The sequence below is a fragment of the Phalacrocorax carbo genome, chromosome 9, assembly GCF_963921805.1.
Source record: "Phalacrocorax carbo chromosome 9, bPhaCar2.1, whole genome shotgun sequence".
NCBI lineage: Eukaryota > Metazoa > Chordata > Aves > Suliformes > Phalacrocoracidae > Phalacrocorax > Phalacrocorax carbo.
Genome location: NC_087521.1, coordinates 20,538,448 through 20,563,717, shown reverse-complemented (window position 1 = coordinate 20,563,717; position 25,270 = coordinate 20,538,448). Strand labels below are relative to the sequence as shown.

General features: G+C 41.0%; 1 protein-coding gene across 1 annotated transcript in view; it reads left to right on the top strand.

The window, feature by feature from the left end:
- Positions 1 to 2,404: 2,404 nt before the first annotated feature.
- Positions 2,405 to 25,270, top strand: part of FBLN5 (fibulin 5) — a 46,761-nt gene continuing 23,895 nt past the window's right edge. Inside the window, exons 1-4 of the mRNA XM_009507425.2 lie at positions 2,405 to 3,067; positions 5,208 to 5,262; positions 7,721 to 7,772; positions 8,938 to 9,180. Of these exons, the coding sequence (XP_009505720.1) occupies positions 3,051 to 3,067; positions 5,208 to 5,262; positions 7,721 to 7,772; positions 8,938 to 9,180 (367 nt within the window). The 5' untranslated portion in view covers positions 2,405 to 3,050. The remainder of the gene's footprint in view (positions 3,068 to 5,207; positions 5,263 to 7,720; positions 7,773 to 8,937; positions 9,181 to 25,270) is intronic.

The following is a 25,270-nucleotide window of genomic DNA, read 5'->3' as shown; positions in this document are numbered from 1 at the left end:
TAAAAGTTATTAGATGACTTGTTTCTGTGAAGCTGACATTTTTTTCAGGAGTGCTGAGTGTAGTTAACTCTTATTGAGTTCCCCAACCTAAATACAGCTTTTGTCCTAGCATTCAGAAGCTGTTAGAGTATGTTCTCTGGTGCTGAGGGTCCCTGTGAACTGAGTGTTGTGCGCTGTCTGCAGGCACATGGCATAGTTCATACATTCAGTCGTCTCATCCAAGGGGAGTAGAGTTAAGGTTACACGACATAGCTTGTGCCCCTTATGATTATATATTACACAGTCTTCAAAATCCAAGGCTCAAACATGATTAGATCTGTAGTTTCAACCCCAGCTATGCACAGAGCAAACTTGTAAGAACATACTCAGCCACTTAACAGAGCCCCATTTTGTACTGTGGACTGTTCTGCACCTCTTCATGAAGACAAAAAAACTGTCAAGGTAATCTAAATAAACTAGTGGATTTTATAACATGGGGGGATAGTTGAGGCCATTGAAGTGAAAGTACTACTAGGCCTGAAGTTCAGCCACCATCCTAAGCATAAGTACTGAAGGTGTCAGCAGATGGTGTTGAAAGATATGTGGAATTGTCCATGTTTTTCTAGGGCCAACAAAAGAGTTTTATGTACCACAACATCTTCCTTTATGCAACTCCATATCGAAAAGAGAGTTGTGAGAAGAGTGTGGCTGCATCTTATTATTCTGTGGCTGATGGTAGTTATAGAGAGGTGCTGCAGAAATTCCACTTAGCCGTAACATAAAATCCTATTTATTTTCCAAAATGATTCATTTTTTCCATTAAATTAATTTAAATTTTCAAAATTTAGGGGGAAAAAAAGTCACCGTGCTGTAAACTAGCCCAAGTTGTGGTTTGGTACACTTTTTAGACTTTGTTTTTATCCACTCCAGCTGTAAGACGGAGACAGGAAAAAATTCAAAATATCTGTACAGTAGTCCTTCTTAAAGAAGCCCCTTAGGTGGTCAGGTCTGGATTCACCTCCTGTCTCCAGCACTGGAGAGCCTCTGCCAGTTGGCTGATGAATCAAACTCCTTAGTCTGAGGCAATTCTTTGGGACCAGGCTGGTGTTGTGCTCATACAATGATTCTGGCACACATACAAAGATTTTACTATGTGATGGTGAGAAAATTTCAGTGGGTCAGCAAGTAAAGCATCAACAAGTATATGAAGGAAGCTCTTCATCCACACAGATGGATGTTCAGAGCATCTGATTTGCTGTAGAGCTTTTTCTCATAGTTTCAGTAGATCTTCACACACCTAACATAGAGCAAGCACGGCTACTTTTAGACTTCTTCCCTCTCCAGATCACTGAGTGTATTGAGAAACATTGGACTTGGAGCATTATGAGAATACTCACTGTTAAATTTTTGCCACAGTTAAGATTTGCCCAGACTTTGCTTCCTATCACTTTCCCGTTTTCTGAGCCATGACAAAACTTTCCTCTAACAATATGCCCAGCAAGCTTCCACAGAAGTCCCTCGTATGAGTTTTTGTTAAGCTTTTGGGAAGTCTATTTAAAATAAGTTAATTTGTTCTTGTTTATCTGCAAATGTATTGACAGCATCTGAATAATTATAGGAGAGTGTTTAATTTTCCATGCAATGCAAGTGATGTAAGTAAGTCACTGAGAGACAAACTGTCAAAAATGGCACTGAGCATCTGGTGCTGCCATTTTTGAAAAGTAATTTGGATGATTACAGCCAGTTAGTGAGGTGCTGAGGTCTTGCACTTCCCATTGGCGCCAACACGACTTGTGGGTGCTCAGCAACCCTGAAGCAGCTCAATCGTTGTATCACAATCTGGGTAGCCATGCTTAGAGGCCAGTTGTATGAATATCTGTTATAACAACTCTGTTTCTCTGTTTCTCAATCTGTTACAGAGAGGAGTATGATAGATTTTTATCTTGTCGGACATTTCATATTCCTTAGGAATAAAAGGTTTCCTCAAATGGAAGACTCAACAGAAATCGAAAGTATTAATTTAATATCTATGTCTGTATTTAATTTTGGTATTCATCTTTGGATCTAGCATAAACTCCACAGCATCTGATTGCTTGCCTCTCACATCTCATAAATGTTCTGCTTGACCTACTAAAGCTCTGCCTGCGGCAAAGTTGCAAACACCTGAAAAAGTACTTTATTTCCTTCCTCTTCAATCATAACTGAAGATTTGCAAGACATGTCTTTCCTGAGAAATATTTCATTTAATAAACTGCTCCCTTAAGTGTGGGGTCAGTTTAAAAAGCACCAGTGTTTGTAGACAAGCCATTTGTTTTCCTCTGAGTGTTTAATTTGTTTATTCCTGTTTTCAAATAATCCCCAAGCAATATAGTTCCTGTAGCTGCGTTCATCATTAATTCAAGCTATTCACCTCCCAGAGGGTCAGACCTTTCATCAGGATGCCATTGGCACGAAGCAGCAAGTGTTGCATATTCATCGTCCAAGACACCGGCTAGAGGGCCTCCAAAAAGCCTGACTATTTTTTTTGTTCTCAGAGCAAGGAAAACAACCCCTTCCCTTTTCAAGTCCCTTGATAAGGGTTTCTGTCCAATAACGGTGCTCTCTGCTCTGAGGCACATTTAACTGTGAAGTTTGCAGCGGGAGAGGCTTTCCTTCAAGCTGTTAGTGTTTTATCCTGGCAGGCTCCTCGAAGTTGTTGTGAGGAGTCTAGCCAGTTGGTGAGCTTTGTAATCTAAACCAGCTGTCCCAGGCTGAGGCCCCCATTTGCATTGTTTAACATACTTAGAAAATGAAGTGTTCATTTTTAACATTCCTCCTCCAATTGGTTTAATGCTGAATTACAGAAGAGAACTAAGCAAAACCAGGTGCTTTCTCTGTATTCTCTCCAGTGTCTGAGGAGGTACAGACGGCTCCCGATCTTCTCCATTACTTGCTATTTCATTCTTTGGACTATAAATGACTGAGGAACTGGAGTGCTAGCAGAGGGTAATGTTTGGAAAAACTTTCTAGTTATTCATCAGCACAGACTCTGTTGTGTTTTTTTTTTCTACCTTTCCCCAACGGTTTTGGACATGCAAGGATTAAAAAGGTAAGTGGCATGCATGAAATGTCTTCACTTGCTGAAGGGAAACCTACTTGTGGAAAATATCTGTGGCAGGGATTCGGTATGCCAATCCACTTGCTAAAAGCCATTTGCAAAGAAACGGGATCTCAATGGTCAGAGGTGGGGAAAGACAATCTGTCTGTTATTAAAGCTGTGGTGTATCTGATGAGTTCCTTCTTGATCTGTGCTTATACTCTCTGCTTTAGGAACCCCAGCATCTGCAGGCATACTGAACTGCAACAGCAAACGATCCCACTGGCTACAGTGATTGATCTGAAGCAAATTAGTTACTGTTGCAGAAGTTAATTACTAGTTTAAAATATTTTGCCTGCCTGGCAAGCTACTGTGACCAGCTGAATATAGTGTTGATAGGTTGTGCTGCATGTCTTTTAATTCTTGAGGGGATTTGGGATCTAAAGTAACGAGCAAGTTGAGATGGTGGTTGCAGGCAGAACACTTACGAGGCAGTAAGGTCACCCCCCCACCAAGCGGAAAGAATATATCATCTTGCAATGACGGAAACTAAAGACCGTCTAGAAACGTATGAGTTTCGTCTGACCAGTTTTATAAGGGATTTTTTTAGTGTGCCCTGCTCTGCAATAATGTGGAGTGCAGCCCAGTTGCTAGGTATGTTAATGTTCAGCTATAACCTGTTGTATTTCCTTCTAGTGCTGTTCTTGCTTTATGCGAAATGAGTACACAGTCTTTATACCAGTGCATGCTTTAAAATATCTTCAAAAAGATTTGAGAAATCAATAAATGAAGTGCAAACCTAAATCGATAGCATTGTATTTTGAATATTTTGCATCTGACTCTAAGGAAAAGTTTGTGCAGAATTTGCCTTTCCTTGTCACTCAAAAGCTGCCAACAAGCATGATCTGGCTCTGCAGCACTATGAACAACCATTTTAGGGTTTATGTTTACTTTTCAGAGCTTCTGCCTGTCTCCTCATTTAAAACAAATTTGTTCAAATGTGTTGGTCACTGTTTGTATGTGGTTTTGTCTGATGCATTTGTAGATCTTTTTCAGCAGCTCAGTTTGCACTGGAAATCAGAGACAACTCTAAGAGAGAAAGTTGGCAGCTCGCTTGGGTAGCAGAACTAAGGCTACCTAAAATATCCTTTGCTTCCTGTACTGGTTTTGTGGGAATGTACTGTATACAATGGCCATTCAGAACTAGAATCCAAGATAAGCAAGATGTAGGTCTAATTGTATTGAGAAGAAATTTTATATAAGGCAGTGGCAAAGCACTGAAACCCATAGTACATAGAAAAAATAATTTCTTACTATCCTTTCCTGGTTTTCTGTCTATAAGTAAATACTTGGGGGTGGCAGCTTAATTGACCAGAATTTTCATGCTACAGGTAAGGAGTTCCAAATACAGCCATAGAGCTCTGTTAGCGAGGGATCTTCTTTTAGTTGCAGTGAAGAGACCTAGCAGGTCCCACTAGATGCTAAGGGGGGAAGGCTCCATTGAAGATAGCAACTTCTAGTAGCTGATGACCTGGCACAGCGTTTCTACTTGCAGAGCAATGTATTACTCAAGACTGAGTAAAGGGACAGAATCTGGCCCTAAGAAAATGGATTAATCTCAGATATAGTCTCCTGGGGATGAAATGTGGTTTAGCGGTTAAAGCAACTGGCTTGGATTCAGGACCTCCTGCATGACATATCTGCAGCCCTGCCAATGCGTTGCACTGTGAGGTTCAGCAGGGCCTGTGCTTTGGTTTACCCATCTGTAAAATGTGCATAATGTGCAAGAAAAACTTTGATATTTTCAAAAGAAAGGTGTCAGAGAGGGGCAAAAATACTTTATTGGCTGTTATGCACATGTTCATATAAGCAGTTGCTGCAAGGGGTGTCATAACAAATAGATTAGTTAATAGACATGTTCCATCTGATTCTGATCCCAGTTGCATAAAACCATAGTAAAATTAGTGACTCTAAGATCTGAATCGGGCCCATAGTTTTATTACTCCCTCTCCAGAGGCTAAATTCATGTTAGCAAATCTCTGTGGAGTACACTGAAGTGTCACTAGAAATTAATTTGTCCATGTGTATTTAATTCTACATAATGAGCCTGGATATCAGAAGGTTTTCAGCCTATTTTCTATGCACGTTACAGGATACTGACTGCTTTCACACTGGCCGTCTGCCTTTCAAGCCCTGGAAAAGCACAGGTGAGAGGTGCACACAGAGATCTATGTACTTTTTTATACTGAAGCGATATATGGCATGAGAATTAACTGGCTAGCAGGTGAATAGGAAGCTCTGTGGTCTGGGGTTTACATGAAAAGGAAGCTGTGTGGTCTAAGGGTTTAGAGGGGAGAACTTGGAGCCAGCAGGAATCTGGAGTTGAACATGGACTGAGCTTATTGACTCGTCCTTGCCAGCTCAGCAAAATATGCCTGTAGAAACCTGGGCCTCACTGAAAACCTGATTCTATCCTATCTCTGAACGGAACACTTATTATTATTTCCAGAAAAGGAAATAAGAAAATCTATCCCATGAGAGCAGGGACAGCTCAGTTCTTTGGTGGGGAACATCCATGTTTGGAAAACTTATTCATATAAGTAGGTATTTTCTGCCTATGGCAGGATCTTGTCTTAAGACTGGTTAATTCTGGACTGTGATCCTGAATGACTGCACCCTAGTTTTCATTTAAATTTATGCCTGAAACCATTTTTGTTTAAGAGGAAGGGCTTTTGAGGGTGGATGGAGGTAAAGCAGTCCAGTTCTTGAAATAGCAGAAGCATTAGTTCTTTGTGTTCTTGGGCTCCAAGTGGACTTTAAATTAGGAAAAACAGTTCCCAAAGGCATGTTAAGTTTGAATTCCTAGTTGATAATCCAGATATAATCAGTGTCCAGAGCTGTGATTCTAAATATCTTTGTCAAAAGGCTCTGAAATGTAGTTGTTTCTTTTCTATTACGTCGAAAATTTCCTGCACATGGCATGCTTATTGATATTTTTGTGAATATCACATCTGTATGTGAAATGTTTTTCATGCCCCTGGAGAATTTTTGAGATTTTTGTAATTTTAAAAATATTGTTTCCGTTTCTATTTTTATAAAAACACCTTGTACCGTAAATTGATTTTGAAGTCCAAGCAAAAAGCAACTTGAAACCAAGATGACAGCAACAAATTCTTTCTGAAGATAGCAAAACTGTTCAGCAGTATTGGAATCAATCTTTTCTAGAATGAAGTTCTAGGAAGTTGTTGAAACCAGTTCTACAGTAGTTTCAGTATTTCTGAATCGTCGTTTACTGTCCAAAAGAAAATAATTTTGTTAAAACCTCTCTTAACTTTTCATGCTAACCTAGGTGTAGTGTATACAACACAGCACAGAAAAGAGAACAAAAAAGTAGAGTACACACATTCTTTAAAACCTGAGGCTGACTCTACGTTTTCCCATCAGAATATCTTGGCTTTCCACAGCATGATGCCAAAGCATCTTGGAATGCCAAAATAAATGAAAGCAGAATTCCTTCATAGCTGTTTGACTCTTCTATTAGTGGTTTTGTGTATTCATGTGTGCAAGTGGCAGGTGCCGTCCAAATAGTGCCATGCATTTCATTTCACGTCCCCTCCCTAGTTCCTGCAATGTCCTGCTTCCACGGACTTACCCATCTCACCCCTTGTTTCCCATCTACAATGTACTACTTTTCCAAACATAAGCCAAGTACTTTACTCTTTCACTGATTTGTTCCACAAAGCCCCAAAATAAGTGTCTTTACCATTTAAGAACAACAAAACAAAAGGAAGAACCTTGAACATACTCCATCTCTCTGCCCTCTGGTTACTTCAGTGGTTCCTGTTTTCTGGATATCTCTTGCTTACATTCCTCAGTATGATCTGCTAACTGGCAGGATCTTGTGCTTGTGAAAACTGCTTGTCCCACTCCTAAACATCTGGAGGCCCAGTCAAAAGCTAGGGAGAGCAGGGGAATCATTTTAATGGGCTTTGACAAAATCAACACCAGGATTGTCACTGTTTTAGAACTACTGGGGGTCACTGATGGGGTGCTGACAACTCCCAGTTGCAGCCCTGATAAAGGCCAGCACCATAGGACAGGAAGGAACAAGTAAGCTTGCAAGCCTAGAATATGTGTCATGTGAAGATTTATCCTCTAAAACCCACAAAGTTTGGTATAAAGTAAAAGCCTCACTTTTATTAAGCTTGTTACGTTTTAACCATGGCTTCAATTTAGTCAGGTGGCTAACATGTTAAGACATATGTACTGAATTGTCTATATGTGGCATTTTAGAGCCTGTTAGAGAAGTAAGCTAGTACCTTTTGGCTGTGCCTACCTGTTCAGGCAAAAACAAGACCCCAGAATGGAAGAATGTACTTTTTTAACAACTGGTATGGAGTCCGTTGCACATTAGATACTGGTTACCCTGGGGAGATGAACAGCCTGACACTATCATCACCTGAAGGTGACCTGAGTTAAGGGGCTGGCATATGTGCTGAGGTCTCAGGTTCATGCCTTGCTGACTGTCCTTTGGGGAAGGGACTTTATTTTGGTGTGCTGTATACTGCTGAACAATTGTACTAAGCAAAATAATCGAGGTGAGCATTTGACTCTGCAACAGTCTCATTTCACTGTCACTGAGTGTCCTTTATTTTCTCATTTTAGCAACAATGCACTAATGGGTTTGACCTGGACCGTGCCTCTGGGCAGTGCTTAGGTAGGACTTCAATTAAATCAATACATTTAAATTGGGGTTCAGAAATCCTGATTTTATTGAGTTAATATTGTGCTGTTGTTTTAGTTGAAAAATTCTTGCTGTGTGATGAGTATGTGTGTTTGTGTATATGTATATACAAAAACACTCATGTGTTTATATATATAAAAAGATGTGTGTGTGTTTACATAGCACAAGTATATGCCGATCTTTGATGTTGTTGAGATATTAATTGGCTGTCAGTGCTTCTCAAATAGCTGTGATGCATTGAGATGAGTTCGGCAGCTCAGTCTAGTTGCCAAATGACAAGGGTTGTTTACCCTCTTCTTTCTCCTCCAGACTATTTACTATCTGTGCTGGCAGCCTACACCTGGAGGCTCACATAAAGTCTATCACTGCTTAGAGTTGAAACTCCAAATAAATTGTTGAGGCAATATAGGGAAACACACACTTTGCCCTATAGCATCTTTTTATCAGTGGCATTCAGTCTCCAGGGCAATATCTTCTGCGTGCACTAAAGCCGCTCAAACTGTAAGGGAAAAAACAGCAGCAGACTGCTTGCCCTCTTATAGCAACCTACTTCTTCTGTGCTCTGAGAACCAAGCAAATGCTCGGTTTGGCTAAACCATTTGTATCTTTCTAAATTTAATTCAGCAACAATCTCAATGGGAGCAAGAAAGAGGCCTGAACCACGTCCCTAGATCTGAACATCCCTAACTTTTTCTGTGGGAGGGAGCCTGGGAGTTCCAAATCAGGATCCAAGTTTCACAGCTGGGCAAACCAAACCACCAGTGTTTGAAATCCTGATCTGCATGTTGTGGTTTGGACAGACCCTCTAGCAGAAACGGGCAGTAGCATGCTGTAGCCATGTGTAAATCAGTGTTTAAACCAAACATTTATAGAATAACAAAGCAGGTTTTCCCCTCTCCCTCTATCTTCTAATAGTGAAGTGAAACTAGTAGAACACAGGAACTGTTGAAAATATGGGAAGTTTTCTGTTTTAGTATGATCTAACTTCAAAGTAAGGCTCCACAAGGAAGGATTAGCTTTTCCGTTCAAATAGAGTACCAAATTTATTTAGCGAAGTCTTGAGAAAAACATGTAACTGTTTTTGGATAGGTCCCATTAAGAAGCAATCACTCATTTAACTTTTGCAATTTCCTTCCAGATATTGATGAATGTCGGACTATTCCTGAGGCCTGCAGAGGAGATATGGTGTGTGTCAACCAGAATGGTGGCTATTTATGTGTACCCCGAACAAACCCAGTGTATCGGTCACCATATCTGAATCCTTATTCAAATATTTATCCACCGCCCCCAGCACCAGGCCCGGTTCCTAACTACCCTACTGTTACAAGACCTCTGATCTGTCGATTTGGTTACCAGCTGGATGAAAACAATCAGTGTGCTGGTAAGTAGCAGAAAACTTTATTCTATATTTTTATTTATATTAAAACTTGTCCGACATTGGAGAAAAAATTGTCCTGCAGTTGTCCTTTAATTATTGTATCACTCAAGCCCAGTCTTTTGAAGTTCAGCTACTTTTTTTAAAGGATATGAGCTCTACATTTCACATAGTCATTATTCAATGCAAGCTAAGATATGATTTATTGCTATTATTTAATCAGGAAACCCACTTTTATGAAAGAAGTAATGCTTTTATGAGATTAACAACCATCTGATGGCAGGAGATTTGTCAGTGCATCAAAGGCATGCCTTTTATATTTATGATTCTGTCCTTGAGGGAGGTGATAGATGGCCCTCCATCTGAGGCATTAGATGGGGACTGAGGAAACCTTGATTCAGTTCTCGGCAGTATGTGACCTTGTTCCGATTTCTGGACCTCAGTCTTTCGCCTTTAAATGGTATAAATAAGGGTTGTTTCCTCCCACGCTTTGCATTCTTCACTTAGACTGTGAGCCCTTTGAGGCACCTACACTGCTTATCTAGAGGGTGGTACACAACTGTTAGAGCTACTATTGCTTTAATGACTCTAGACTTCAGCTGAGACTGGAACTCCCTTGTTCGAGGCACTGTGCAGTCACACAGGGAAAGAATCGCTGCCACAGCAAGGCATTGACATTGTCTTAGCACTTTGATATTCCCCAATCTCCAATACAAAAAACAAAAAACCCTATGAACAATTTCTTGTGTTGGTAGTTTTTCTACTTTTGCATCTTCTGCTAGATTCTGATTCCACGTACTCCATTTTATAGTGTGTTACTCAAATCTGAGGGAGATTTAGATTATATCCCTTTGGTTTTCTTGCTTTTGATTGTCATGTTGCAAAGGAATGGACAGAAAAATTCTGAACTAAATTAAAGTGAATTCCACTGGCCAAAATATTTATTTTGATGACAAACTTGGAATCAAGAGGTCAGGATCAAACTGATCATTTGCAGCTGCTCATGGTAAATGCTGGAGATAGAGCCCACAGGTCTACCACAAAGCTAATCTATAACCACTACTTATTTCTGTGTTTCAGTTGTCCTAATGGTAAAGTGGGTTTTTTATCTGTTGTTGTTGTTGTTGTTGTATGTAGCTAATTCTCTGAAGGTTTTTATCAAAATCTTTTTTGAAATAGGATTGGTCTTTGACAAGAAAAAAAGCCCAAACTACATAAGATATGAGCTTTCAATAGAGAATTTTGCCTGTCTGTAGACTAAGGAACTCCATTAAAAAGTCAGAACATTTCTTTTTTGAATGCTGCTGCACAACAACGCAAGAGCTAAAACTGACTTGTCTTTTGGGCTGATTTTGCCCTATTGGCTGGAGTTTCTGGCAGGACTTGGTTTCAGATTATGTACTTTGTTTGCTTCCCTAGTGAGACCATGATGCTTCATGGGAGCTGTGAGAGTCTAGATTTAAATTCAGCTACTTTGGAGTGCACTTTTCTGTATTTGAATAATTGCTGTCAGTATGTTCCAACGTGGGAAAAAATGTATTTTCTAACCAGCACTAGTAGTAATACCTACTGGAAAATTTAAAAAGCTGGTTTTTTAATGAGGAGTTTTGAAATCCTGGGATAACTGATAAGTTTGCTGTAAAAATAAGCATGTATACTATCCAGGCCTTTGAAAACTGCAACTAGTCCTGTTTTTAGCAAATTGATCAATCTCAGTTATTTTATCTCCTGATTTGTAGGTTTCCAGGAGCGTTTTCATTTTGCTAACTTTGATGTAGATGAATCAGGAAATGGGGCAGCTAGTGGAAAAGAACTGCTGAAATCAAAGGGGAAATGAAAGCCTATATTCTACTCTCTCTGCCTGCTGCATGCAAAACATACTAATGAAAACAGGTGGATTTTGGAAACTTTAACAGTGGACTTTCCAGCCTGCAAAGGGCATATATGTTCCTATCCGTGCTGGCAGAAATGCAAGGACTGATGCTTTCTTTAGTCAGGTCTGTTCACTTCTGTCACTGTAACTTTCAAATATGGGAATTTAATTTTGAGAGAAAGTTTGGTGAATAGAGACATTAACAAGAATAGATGGGAAAGGACTGACTGCCATTTGAGTACCACAGTTAGATGGAAGCAGTTCTTGAAAATCTACATCAGGTTTGAATTTGGACAGATGATGGATCATATTTGAGTTAGAGGAAGAAAAACAAAACTTAAAGAAAACAAGACCTGTCAGAGTGAAGGGGTCTCTGCTGGGGTTAGGCTTCATTTTTCATTGAGTGAAATCCTGTGGAGACATTCACTGTCTTGATGCAGTATTCATTTCTGTATCTGTGTGCCCTAGGATGGAAAGTGTGAGCACCAGGGGAAGCGGTATGAGTACATGTCTCACTGCAGTGGTGGTAGGAAGGACTGATCCCCTGTTTCCAGGACTTCTGGTGCAGTTAACAGGGGTGATTTGCAGCCTTGTGCTTGAAGGCCTGGGAGATGAGGTGCCAGGGAACCTTGACAGGGTACTCAGAAACCACGACAATTTCACTCAGGTCATTGAAGAAAGTCTGAATTGCATGAGTCATGGCTCCACCTTATTATAAGTTAATTATAAGCATTGCATCATGTTAATAGTATTTCAGTTGCTCTGTGTTTCCCTGCTTGTTAGCATTCAGCATGCTCTTAGGATTCAAAATCCTTTAAGGGTTAATTTTGTGGTGGAATCGTTGAAAAGAGTGAACTGTAAGTTATTTTGCCCAGTAGCTAAGCTACTATGTAACTTACAATTTTGTTATGTTGGTGTTCTGGCACCACCTTTGAGCACCTTCTTTCCAAATAGAATTAGTCACAGGTATTTCCATTAGAGATGATGAGACTTTTTGCTGTTGACTTCAGGGGAACCAGAGCTATTCTAATGCCAATGTTTCTGAGAAATCCCCAATTTTTAACAGAGTACACATTTTTGTCTGGTCAGATATGGAGTTACAGGTCTGGGCCACATTTTCTATAGCTAGGCCAACAGAAATCTTTACTTTCTCTTTGAATTCCAGTCAAAACAGCTTATTAAACAGAGGAACCTTCCCTGGGAGATTTGCAGCCTCAGCTTTGAAGCACTGAGCTTGTTCAAGAGACTTCCAAAGTGAAACAGGATAAAAATTTGGTCTGAAAGCCGTATAAGACTTAACAAGCTCTTTTATTTTTTTATTTAATCCCCCCATTTGCTACAGCAGGCAGAAACTTTGGAAGGCTGTGAGAGGGTTGCTCTGTCCCAGCCTGGCATCTGGCCTGCCTGCCAAGGCTCCATGTTCCCTGACTCTCAGAGGAACCTGCACCCCCAGAGGTTCAAATAACATTCCCCCTTGTGGGGGCTGATATATTCCAACACAGCAATAAAAGAAATATAAGCCATTCTTTTCCCTTTCAAGCTTTTGTGGCCTCATCCTTTCTGGCCTGGATGGTCACAGACAGGGGCTAGCTGTCCATGGTCCTTCCCCATCCTGTTCACCACTCACTCTTAACAAGACTCTTACCTCCAGATCTCATCCTTTGTGAAAACAAAACCTTTCCTGGCACAAGTGCCTCTCAAAGACAGCCATTAGTGAACACTTTGCCCACTCCAGTGTCCTCTGCATGGTGCAGAAGTAGCTGTAGCCAATTGTGGCAACAGGCAGAGAAATATTTTAATGATTATTACTTTTCAATTTTTCTGTGGGTTTGACTCCTGATACATAGTATTTTTACCCCTGGAGTTGCTGAATGCTTTATGTCTTGTATGTATAAATGTGCTGTGTTTTCAACAGCACGAAGTCTGTGCAAACGCATTCCAAAGCAGGTTGGGAATGATTTATAACCATAATTAATGCTGGAATAAAAGACCACATACAGGAAAAAGCAAAGAACATCTAGTGCGAGAACGCTGTTTGAACTGTTTGTCTTCTAACACTACTTCTCTATAAATACAGAATGGTTAGTCATAATAATAACTTGTTCAAGGAACTTCATCTAGTAACTGTTGGCAAGATTAAACTGGAGCGAGGGCCCATATTCTTGTATTATATGTTCGTAAACTGAGAGCTCTTTCCAATTTCCCTTCACCTTGCTCTTTCATGATTTACAGTGATCTTTAAAACATGCCTCCGACACAGATCCTTGTGGTCACTGTGGAAAGAACTGTAATGGGTGGGCTTTTATTTTTGCTTTGTCTCCCATTAACGGACATGCACAATGTGAGGAGTGAGGATGGGGGTGGGGAGGTATCTAAGAGGGTTGAATCGAGGGATCAGAGAAAGCAGACTGCAAGGACATAGAAGTAGGTATTAGGAAAGATATGAGCATAAGGAAAAATGATTATGAACTAGAGACAGAAAGAGGAGAAGAGGCCAGAGGATTTAATTAAAAAAAAAAAAAGCATAATCTGATTTTAAAACAAAAGCTACAAGGAAGAAGCATGAAAAGAGAGGGAAATGGAAAGATGCTCCTTCCAAGTGTCAGAGAATTGTTCTTTAAAGCCTCATCAATGGAGTAGTCATTGATTCAGCTTCCCTCATTTCTCAAAGACTGCCAGAACCTCCTACATTCCCCTCCTACAGGTCCCCAGCCCTACATTCATAGAGAGAAACTCCCTCCTTCAAAACACTACCTTTGCACAGATGGGTTTTAGATCATTATCATTTATATTGTAAGCATACCTAAACCTCACATCCAAGCCTGAAATTGTACTCACCTGCCCTGTGTACAACCTCATGAAGGACAGCCTATGCCTAGATGAGTTTTCAAGCAAAATAAAGGAACCAGATGCACGTGTCTGAGGAGAGGGGAGGGAAATGAAGATACAGGGAACTGACTGGAGGTGCCCAGGTCTTGTGGCAGGCCCATGGTTATGCTGGGCATAGAGCTCAGAATTCCTTATCCAATGGCTTAGCCACTAAGCCAGGCTGCCTCCTAATAGTGACTTTTATAGTGACATTTCTGGGCATATAGAAACAGGAGGAAGAAAAGGAGGGAGAAGCAGCAAGGAGATTATGACCTGGAAGGCATTGTGTGAAGGAAAACCAAACAGAATCCGCTCCTGCCAAGGCCTTTTTTAACCCTGTTTGTTTCAGCTCTGCGTCTTTCCTTTTTCCTCTTGGTCTGTGAGACAATCTCTTTTGCTACTCCAGAGGGCCAGTTCCTGAAGGTTATGCATGGTCCCTGTTAAGGAAGCACTGCCTTCATGTCCAAATTAACTAGAAAAACCGGAAAGATTGCATGAGAATAGGTTCTGCAAGAGGTTGAGGGCAGTCTCCTGAAAGGATATGTAATTGACGACAACTCCTGATTAAATTAAGGGCCGTGATGTGTAGCCTTTATTTGTAAGATGGTTTTCCTGTTGAGCTTTGTATGGGGAAATAAAAATTCAGACCACATGCTGCCATAGCAACAGAAAAGTTGCCTCTGAAGCGTCTCAGGAAGAAGCAATAGCTGGTGGCTGAGGCTTGGGTTGGAGGATTTTGCATTCTGTTCCTGACTTTGCCATAGATAAATGTGCTGGGTATTTTGGGGCTTCAGGTCATTTCGTGTAAATTGAAATAATAATTCATTTTCAGGATTGTACCAAGGTTAATTTCACAAGTAGATGATAGATGCTGAGATAATTCCCTGACAACTATCATGTAAAAATATGTAAAAGGGAGAAAAAAAGTCCCAGTTCAATAATCCTACAACAGTGAAGCTCAAAGTGAGGTGTGGAACTTAGTGCACTAAACTGGTCGGAAATCACTGGGCACTTTTGGCTATGTTTCTGCATAGATCAGAGGAGAGGGGAAGTCCCAGAACTTTACCAGCATCTCTCATTTACTTCAGGAATACCTGTGCTGCAGAAGCTTTCAGTGATTATTTGATCCTGGAGTTTTCACAGCATCTGCTTATGCTGTGCTCATTTCATGTTTTAGCACAATTCAAGATGGCTGACCTTTGATTATCTAATGTAATGAGACTAGACAAGCCAGGTAAAATAAAGACATGGAAAATACAAACTGTGTCATTAAGACAGAATACTATATGCCTGGGGACTAATGGAAGAAGGCTGATTAACATCATAGAGTACAGACATACTTAACATAGCCCTGTCCCATTGGATAAACACACATTGTACAGCTCCAGACAAACATGACTGTAATTCTGCTGGGTCCAGCCCCAGTGCTTCTGATCTAATGGCCTGATCTATTCACAACCCCAACAATCTTCATAAAAGTAATCACGAGTTGACTATAAAATATTCATGGGCAAAAACATACATCTGAAAACACTCAGAGCTCCTTCCTCCCACAGGAAACGTTGCACCAACATGGAGGATGGGCCGTAGTTGAGGAAAGGCAAGATTCAGTTAGTCGCTACAGTAGGGTCCATCAGTAGGGTCATTCCTACAGAAATTTGACTATCAATAAATGTATCCTGCCCCAACAGAATTTACCAAGGAGAATGAGGGTGGAAATACTGCTTTTCACTGAAGTGATTCCATTTGTGGTGGAGAAGTTGGCTTGATAGAAAAGGTTGCTGTACGTATCTGTCTGTAGCAGGGTAAATTGAGCTTTCTGTGGCTTGGATTATTCCTTCTTTCATTCCTTGCTAAGTGCAGTGTGGGAGGAGTACAGTCTGGTGGTTAAAGCACAGGCGAGTGCTTCATTTATTTGTGAAGCTTCTACTACTCAGAAAGTAATGAGTAAAACTGAACCAAGAAATATAACATGCAAGCCAAGAAGGCTGGCTTGTTATTAAGAAAACTGGCATCTCTGTGTTCTGGAATGAAAAACAGCAGGCTCCTGGGTATGGCAAAGTGTAACTGTATGTGCAAGTCCATCATTCTGCATGTCAGTGCCTTTCACACGTCACTGACAGACTATATTTGTGTGTGATGATTCGAGAAGGGAAAATAAAATAAGCACAATGACAGAAAAGCCACAAGTGAACTTGACTGAACTACAGTCATACTGGGTAGATAGCTGGATAGTCAACTGGAGACCAAAAACTCTTAGACCTCTGATTATGGTCCCCCTTGACTTTGTGAAGATTTTAGGATCTCAGAGCAGAAATTTTTGCAGTGACTTTATTAGGTTTAAGTTAACCTGTCTTGAGCCTAAGACACTGACCATAAGTATCTATCTTATGGTCAAGGAGTTTGGTAACATATTTTCCTCCTGCCAGACCCTTGATACCATGATAAGGATTTCCTAGATGTTGTGAGGGAAGAATAGACGGCTGTCAGAAAAATCACCTTATGATTAAAAACGGTGGCCACTAATAGTGTTTAAATTTGCTTGCAACTTTAGCTTGGGCTAAACTTATTCTGTCTGTGTGTGTACCTGCTTATTAGGGGTGACTAAAAGTTTTCTGGTTTCTTCTGTACTGAGGCTGGGAGCCAGGAGGGAAGCACAGTGGCATATGGTGAAGGACAGCTGAATGAGAATGTGTCATTAGTTTGTGTATGCAGAGAAGGGTCATAAGCACAGAAGGGACAATGTCCATGTCTTGTTAGATGTGCAGGCCACAGTCCAGACACAGGAGGGTTAAAATCTCTCTAGACCTTGACCTCTCTATTTCATGATGTGTTTCAGTTTTCCCTCTTTCTTGGAATTGTATGCTACTTTGGTACAGAAGGTGGCAAGAACCCAGGAATCCCATCTCCCTTGCGCTTTGTAGACTGCAGAGGGAAAGGGTATGCAAGGAAAGAGGTTTAACTGATACTCTGGGTTTTGGTTGGTTTAATGGCCTCGGTTAAGCTTGGTCTCTGAATTGGGGGTTATTGATCACTGGGCTCTTAGCCAGATAATAAATAGACTTCAGTTGTCACCAAGAGCTAAGTGGCAAGAGGTTATATCTGACTCACTTCAGAGGAGCAGTAATCATGCCTGCCATATCCTCAGGTATGTGCTGGCCAAGGCAGGGCTCTCACCCCTGCTGTTAATCTCTGAATGATTCCTTAGACTCACTGCTAACAGCAGTTTGATACATGGGGCTTTGTGGCCACCTTGCCTTTATTATGTCTTACTTCCAGGGATTTCAGCAGTGCCAGATCAGTTAAAGCCACTATGTACAAATTAGCTTTGTCTGCTGTGGAGCAGATTTCATGAGCTTTCCTTTCTGGGATAGCTGTCATGCAAGGCAGTCCCGCCAACTAGAAAATTAGAGGGCTTAGAAGAAAATTAAGTCACTTAACGGTGCTGGAAGATTGACAGACCCTTCCCCAATCCATTGGCTCTGTGGCTTGTTCTTCTCTCATTTTCATATAGGTGTCTGTTTTGGCTGTGGATGACAGTCCATGCCTAGTTTTTTGCTGGGGCCCTCAGGGACATTGGTTGCATGAGTGATGCCTTCTCTACCTCCCTGTGGCATAAAGTGCAGGGTTCAGTATGTGATAGAGTGTCTCTCCTTACCTGGAAGGCTTATTTATTTTCAGTGTCCTTCGTAGCACCAGTACTCAGCTCAGGCCTATGTTAATTTTTGCATATATTTGCAGCACCCACGGTGCCTAGAGATGGCAGTGTTCTCAATGACTTAAAAGTCACTGTTTTTCTTGGCCTATCCCTTAGATTTTTTGGGTCAGCTTTATTTCTTTTTGCCTGGTTCCAGCCTGAAATTGGCCATGGTTATATGTCACAATCAAGATGTTAAGCCAAAATATATAGAAAATATTAATTGGCTCCTTTGCCAATATAAACCATCCAGATGGACCGTATGTTTTGCCAGACTCTATAGGCAGAGGTAATGTGCTGGCATTGCTCCTTTGTCTTGTCCCTAAGACAGCGGGCCCATGACAGAGCTGCCACGCCGAAATAGAAGAGCTGCCTGGTGTTGTGTGGAGCTTAACATGCTTTGACCCCTTCATCTGCCAATTGACTGGTTTCCCACTTTAGTACTTCAATGAGATGAGAGAATTTTTCAAAGAAAATACAGCTACCAGAAGATGAATGGGAGTTACACATCACCAACCCTGTTCAGGGGAGTAGTTTCAGCATTTTGCCTCTTGGCTGGGACATGCTGCCCACTGGGGACAGCAAGATGCACTGAAGTCCATCTTCAGTTTTAACACCAGCAAAAACATCTCCGCTTTTAGTTCTTTTCAACCCTAACTCATGGTTGCAGGTGCCCTGTAGTATGAGGCTACACTGCAGTGTAAGGAGAAGGATGGTCCAGCTGACCGGGCAGTAGTATAAGTGACAGGACAGCTGAAATGAAGGCCCAAGACCCCAGAGTTTGGTTAGGTCCCTTGCTCTCACTGAGCTTCATCCTCAGTGGAAGTTTAGCATGTAAATGCCTGTTGATCTGGCCTGCAGTCTTTGCCACAGGCTGACTGTATGACCTCAGACCTCGTTGCTCAATATTGCTTTCAGAATTGACTACTTATCTGACAAATCTCAATATCTGAGCAACCAGCTGAAAACCCTTGATGGGTCTAGGTTTTCAGGCAGAGGCATTCAGCACCTTCTGAAAGTCAGGGTGTCTTCATTTGGGTACCTGCAAGTGTGTATATACAAACTCGTAAGTCCTTCTGGAAAATGTCCTTAGCTTTTCTGTGGCTCAGCTCTACATCAATAACATGCCACTATGGTGAGAATAAATCTGTTTGAGTTCATGAGGCATTCAGATACTGAAAATACAAGAAGTCCTTCAGATAGCAGGGAGAGCCTGGGAGGAGGGAGAGAGGAATGCATTATAAACTTCCAGGATCTTAATGAATCTATGATCTTCTGCTTGATCTGACACTATGTTGTTTGGTTTGGGTTTTTTTTTGGTTTTCAACAAACAGAAATAATTTTCATGTCTGGTTTGTTCTAATATTTTGAGCTTGTTTCCATCTTCTAATTTTTTTGTGTGTGAAGTGAATTTTTTGTTTTCCAGCCAGTCCCCTGAGCATTAGTTGGTGAGCCAGTACACTGCTGGCTGGATCAAAGGCATTAACTTGTTTTGCAGTACCACTCCAATGTATCTATAGGTGACACTGATTGGGAAGATTGTACAAGCACTAATACACAGAAGTATAGAAAAGCTACAGTTGTGGTCAGGAAACTAAGGGGCTAGATACCCAGCACTAAAATGAAAAGATAACCTAACACATGGTCTTCTGATAGAAGATGAACAGTAGAAGTCAGGGATGTCAAGAGCAGTGTAGCATGGGGCAGTTCCTGGCAGTGTTCCTAAGAATTCTTATCCCAGAACAGAGAGGGAATAGTCCTTCAATATGTTCTGCAGAGAATGGATCCAACCTACTGACATTAAGTGTAAGTACTTTACTACCAGATAAACATAGATAAGTTTATGGAAATCTCAGTATAGTGTAACAGTAAATTGGGGCATTATTGAGGCTGACTTTGATTAAAAGAGTTAAGTATATTGTAAAGCTTAGGGTAAGATGACCGCAAGTGAAACTGTAAATGTCAGAGAAGCAGAAGTTTTGTATGATGGGAGGTACAAAAGTATGATTATACCTGAATAGGGTATAATTCGCTGAAATGAAGGAAAATTACTTTTAGATTGAACATAGTAAAGCCCTTTATAACAGTGCAGCATATCAGGTTATACAAGAACACACTGGGTATGTTGTAGTGGAGGAAGAGTAGAAAAAGTATCAGCAGAAGCATTTAAAAACTGCCTGGAACAGTTGTTAGCAAGAAGAAGTCTTGCATAAGTTGGGGGTGGGATAGATGTTATCAGGTATCTTTAAGTCACTGTACTTTCCAGTCCTTTGATGTATTTCCAGCTTCAAGTGTGCACAGAGGCACAAAAGAAAACTGTTTGCTTTATCTAACACTGCAGAGAAAAGTTCATAGAGCCTCCACCCATTAAATAACAGTTACTGTCACTATGGTGAAGCAATGCAAAGCTGAGATAGCTCAAATGGGTAGCCTGACATCCCCTTTCCAAAGGAGGAATCTTGGAGCAATGCAGAGTCAGTTTGCCAGACTGCCAATCCTTACTCCTGGGCCAGGGAGAGGAGATGTAATCCAAAAGCGATAGCACGCTGCTGATTTCCTGCTATTGCTAACTCTGTGGGGAATCCCAAACTAGGCATAGGCTGGAGCAGCCCTGTATCATGATCATGTATTTCAACGGCAGGCTGCAGCAATATATACAACACATGTTGCCAGCAAATCACTAAGCACTGCATCTGGAGCTTTAATTCAGAAGCAGATTGAAATTATTTTAATTAAAAGCAGGGCTGACTTTGTGACAGAATAGCCCAGAACTGTGCACTGACAGTTATCCGTTGGTTTCATACAGTCATCCCAAAAGACTGTAGCATGCCAGCTTTAGAAAGGATGTGTTCTTTCCCACTAAATCAGTGCTATTTGAAGATGCAGTTTTGCAAAACCTGTATTATGTTGTTCAGGTAGTACATTGCATTTTGGGACAAAATTCTCGGTGAATTCAGTGAATTTTTTTTGGCTCACAACATGACAATTTGGCTCATTGACATTTTCAAGAGGTTTAACTAGTCATGGATGAAAAGTGGCATAAGAAAATAAGACTTTTTAGCAGGGTTACACATAAGACTTCCAACACTGCCCATGATTTTAATTGAAAAATGTGAAAATTTTATCTCCAGTTTTGAAAACCTGAGTGTAGATTTGAGCCCAGAGAGCTATGGCACAGGTATGACCTACACAGACTGGAGAATACCTCTAAATATAACTAGCAGATGACAATTTGCAGTATGGTCATTAACGGCCCAGCAGGTCATGTGCATTGTGAAGGTGATAATGGATGTACATCATCACAAAATACAAAATACCATCACACTCAGCTTCACCAAAATTTCAAGCTGACATTTAGAAGCTTGGGACATGAAAACTTTTCATAAATACATGATCCATCTGTGGTTCATTCCCTCTGACCTGGGGAGGGATGTGAGACGCTGAATTAAGCACTGTCTGCAGTATTTGGCTGGAGATTATTGGAAAGACTACAAATGGTAAAATGCTAATCATGCTAAGGATTTTCTAGGCATGCTTCTGTGCTGGAGATCGTGCCTTCTAAAATGTACCTGCTTTCCTCCATGACTGAGTATGACAAGAGACCTTGTGCTAATAAGAGGCTAATAAAGGAAAGTAATGTGATAAAGGGGAAAAAATTTAATTTAGCTTTTCACCAGAGGAGGCCCACATGATGGAAAATTCACTGGGATGTGCCTTCTGGAGAATAAGAGCAGGAGTTTTCTCCAGGAACAACCACAGACATTAAATGTTCCTGCTGTTTGGGAACATTGCCTTTTTTGTTATTTATTTACTCTTTTTAAATTATTATTACCTAAACAGAACACATTTTTTCAGGTGAGGCTACTTGGAATTGAACCCTTTGGCTTGGGAATGCTTGATGTGAACATCTGTCTTTCTGAGCTCTCATGGGTACTGTAAGAGCCGGTGGGACTGCCTGTGATGTTTGTAATATGACTGTCCACGTGTTCAGCCTTTAGCACTAGTCAGCAATTTCTGAATTCTGATGCAAAGCAGGTAAACTTACCTTGAAGCTTTGGGGACAAAAATGTGCAGATCTGTATGTGTGAGTAGGGCAGTCCTGGTTCTAGTTGTGTTTGTACAGCATCCAATGAAATAGTTCTCCCACCTCAACAGCTTCTAGAAATTAGGCAGAGATTCACAAAATATTGCAGCTGTGATGAACCACACTGATAACAAGGTTTACAACTCATCTGTATATACATCCATGCTAAGTAACTTCTCTTAGCTACCTCCAGGAGAGAGTTCAGTGTGCAGTGGTTTCCTGTTGCCTTCACAGGCACCCAGTTCTCCCAGTTATACTGGTTCCCTGGTATAAGAAAGACATGGACATACTGAAAGGTATCCGGCAAAGGACCACCATGGTGGTTAGAGGGAGGGGGCACATAACGTACAAGGAGAGGTTGAGAGAAGTGGGTTTACTCTGCCTTAAGAAGGTGAGGCTGGTGAGGGAATTGTATTGCTTGCTGTCTTCAACTGTCTGATGTGAGTGTGTAGAGAAGATGAAGCCAGATTCATCTCAGAGGTGCACATGGACAAGAATGGGCAAAAGATGCAATATAGATAATTCTTATTAGATATAAAAAGAAATTTTATCACTGTGAGGGTGGCCAAACACTGGAACAGAGATTCATAAAGTTTATGGCTAAAGGTTGTATCCTCGGAGAATTTCAAACTTCAGCTGGAGAAGGCCCTGAGAAACGCAAGGGAATTACCCCTGCTTTGAGTGGAGACTTGGACCAGATGACTTCCAGAGGTCAACTCCAACATACCTTGTGTGCAATGGTTCTGAGACTGCAGTGCCTGAAGTGCAGAAGCCTGTGTCTGATACTGTTTCTAGCCTTTAACAGATCTAAGACTCCCATAAAATGAAAGTAATATTCTCTTTGTCACATAGACCTGAGATTTAGCATTGATTTTAAAGTGCTGTATGATCGTTGAATGGAAGCTGATATAGTGAAGTAGAAGCAATAATCAGAAGAGAAGGATGTCATTCTCAGCTTTTCAGTGAAGTGAATCTTGAGTTTCACGGAGTGCAAATTCAGTCAAGGCCATCCAGATCAACACATCTGTTTTATGCCAGGATCAGTACAGGGGAAGAAGATCTTCCTTTATCTTGATTGATTTATTGATTGACAGGCAGGGGACAGGACTCCTGCAAGTGTTAGGTGACTTTTATTAGAAATTTTCTTTGCTGTAGTTTCAGCCTCACATCTTGTCTTGCCAGTGAGTTTCACAAACATCCAGAACCTGTCATGGTCCTGTTCAAACCTGGCAGTTCCTGGAGCTATACAAAACACAACTTTCTGTCTCTAAAGGCTCAGCACATCTGCTTTGAGGGATTGTTATCTCAGGATTTCACAAATCTTGAAAACTTCTTTCTTAATTTATGCAATAAAGGCAACTGAATGGGCTTTAAAACAGAGAGGGAAGAGGGAAGGGAAGGGAAGGGAAGGGAAGGGAAGGGAAGGGAAGGGAAGGGAAGGGAAGGGAAGGGAAAGGGAAAAGGAAAAAGGAAAAAGGAAAAAGGAAGCCCTTTGAGATGAAACATCTCTTTTTCCAAGGAGCCATGAACTGAGAGTAAGAAGAGCAGGAGAACTGCCAGTAGACGTCCACATCACACACTAATTGGAACGAAGTAAACCTCCCATATCCACACAGTTTTTATTTAGCTAGGAAGGTTTGCAATCCAGTTGGCTGGTGGCAATTTTTGGAACATTGCAAGCAAATGTGGCTCAATCATTATAAACCAGTGAATGCCAAACCTGAGTTAAAGCCAGTTATTTGAGCAGGGATTATAGGCATTTTCCAGTGATCACCACCACAGAAATAAATAAATAGATGGCTTGCTATGTATACACTCAAAGGGGAATGTTGCCCAACATGCATAGCTCTTTGCTATTAACAGTAATGAGGACACAGCTGCCTGAGCCTGGAAGCCAGTATTTGCAGAGGATAAGTCTCAAAGATTTTTCTTCTCCACTGGCTTTTGTCCACTACCCATTCTTTGCTTACAAAAGAGCCCCAAAAGCCCTAACATTTATACAAGAATTACCTTGGCTTTGTGGTGCTTTTGAGATTGTTATAAAGCATGCTGACACATGGACAGATTTGAAACTCAGATGAAATATGAAAAACAATTTTCTCCCCTGATAAGCTCCCCAATGCCCTTAGTGCCAAGCATAACACTCTCTTTGTAGTCAATCACGACAGCTCCTAGAGCAGCTGGCAAGGGTTGCTGGCATGGGCAGAGATCTGAAACTCTCCCTTCCTAAGAAGGGCTTCTAACTCCCACTGCCTGAAGTCCTTGTGGCTATGCTTGAGTGGACTAGTGATGTGAATGTTGAGTCATGTATAACTGGTCAGCTCTACAGAGCCTCTAAAGCAAGTATAAAACTGCCTCACTGTCCAGACCATGGTCTGCAAGCACTGTTGGTGCAGCCAGGCTCTTTCCCCTGGTTTTATCAGCTAGGCTCTGGGAATAGGGACTTAGATTCTTGGAGGAAGAAAAAGCAATGTAGTCACTATTGCAATGTGTGTTTCACTCACACAGTTCAAGTGATATGAGGCAATCTACAGGTCTGCCACCTCTGGCTGGAGCCTCCTTGCATTCTCAAGCTGAGCAGCTTTGAATCCACACCATTCCTGAATGAGATGCTGGTGATGATTGCTGAAGCTTTGTGAGAGATTAGTGATGAATCTCATATTTACTATTGCAGTTTCCCATAAAGGAGATCCCTTGTTTATACACATGCATGGGGTCCTCTTGCTTTGTGTATATTCAAGGTATCTTGTGAGAGTGACTAGAGAATCCATATTGAATTCTCTTTAGGGATATGTACATATTGCACACCTAGAATCTCTCTTGTATTTTCTGGTCTCCAATACTTCACTGCCACAGTTGTTTGCACAACATGCTTAAGCACTGGTTAAATCTTCTGCCATGTCACACGTCCAAAGCAACCCTTCCAATAGAAGTTTCTGTTATATCCTGCAGGTGGATATTTGGATCCCTTTGTTTTCATTGAGGCTTTAATTTCTGGATCCGTTTGGATCAATTTCTTCTGCCATATCAAAAGTAGGGCTGTTCTCTTCTTTACTAGTTATTGTGGTCTTTTCACAGTCTCAGATCTCTTTAGCCTGCCAAAACACTTGGAAAAGGAGCTCTTAATGACTCAGTTAAAATGTACGGTCAAGAAGTTCACTTATTAGAGGAAATGTAAACTGACCACCAATTGGCTAAACCATCTGGCTGGACTATTTGTGCTAGTGATTTCTCAAAGCTCCCTGGGGAGCAGAAGTGGGAATAGCAGTTCTCTTTTAGTTCTCTCATGCTCTCTACCCTAACACAAAAGCCTTTGAAAGAATTTATTGGAGGAGAAGCCAATAAGATTTCACAGACATGTTTAAAAGCTTTATAAATAGTGCTTTAAACTCCTATATTTTTAATATATTTATTATTTACAGGGCCTTTTTAAACTATCCCATAGAATTGCAGAGAAATATACAATTCAGCCATAGAAAATTCACTTTTTCGGTGTTAACGGTTCTACTCCTCCCCTGTGATATTTTATAAGCCTTCTCTAGAGGTTCTTGCATGAGACTGTTTTATATCATGC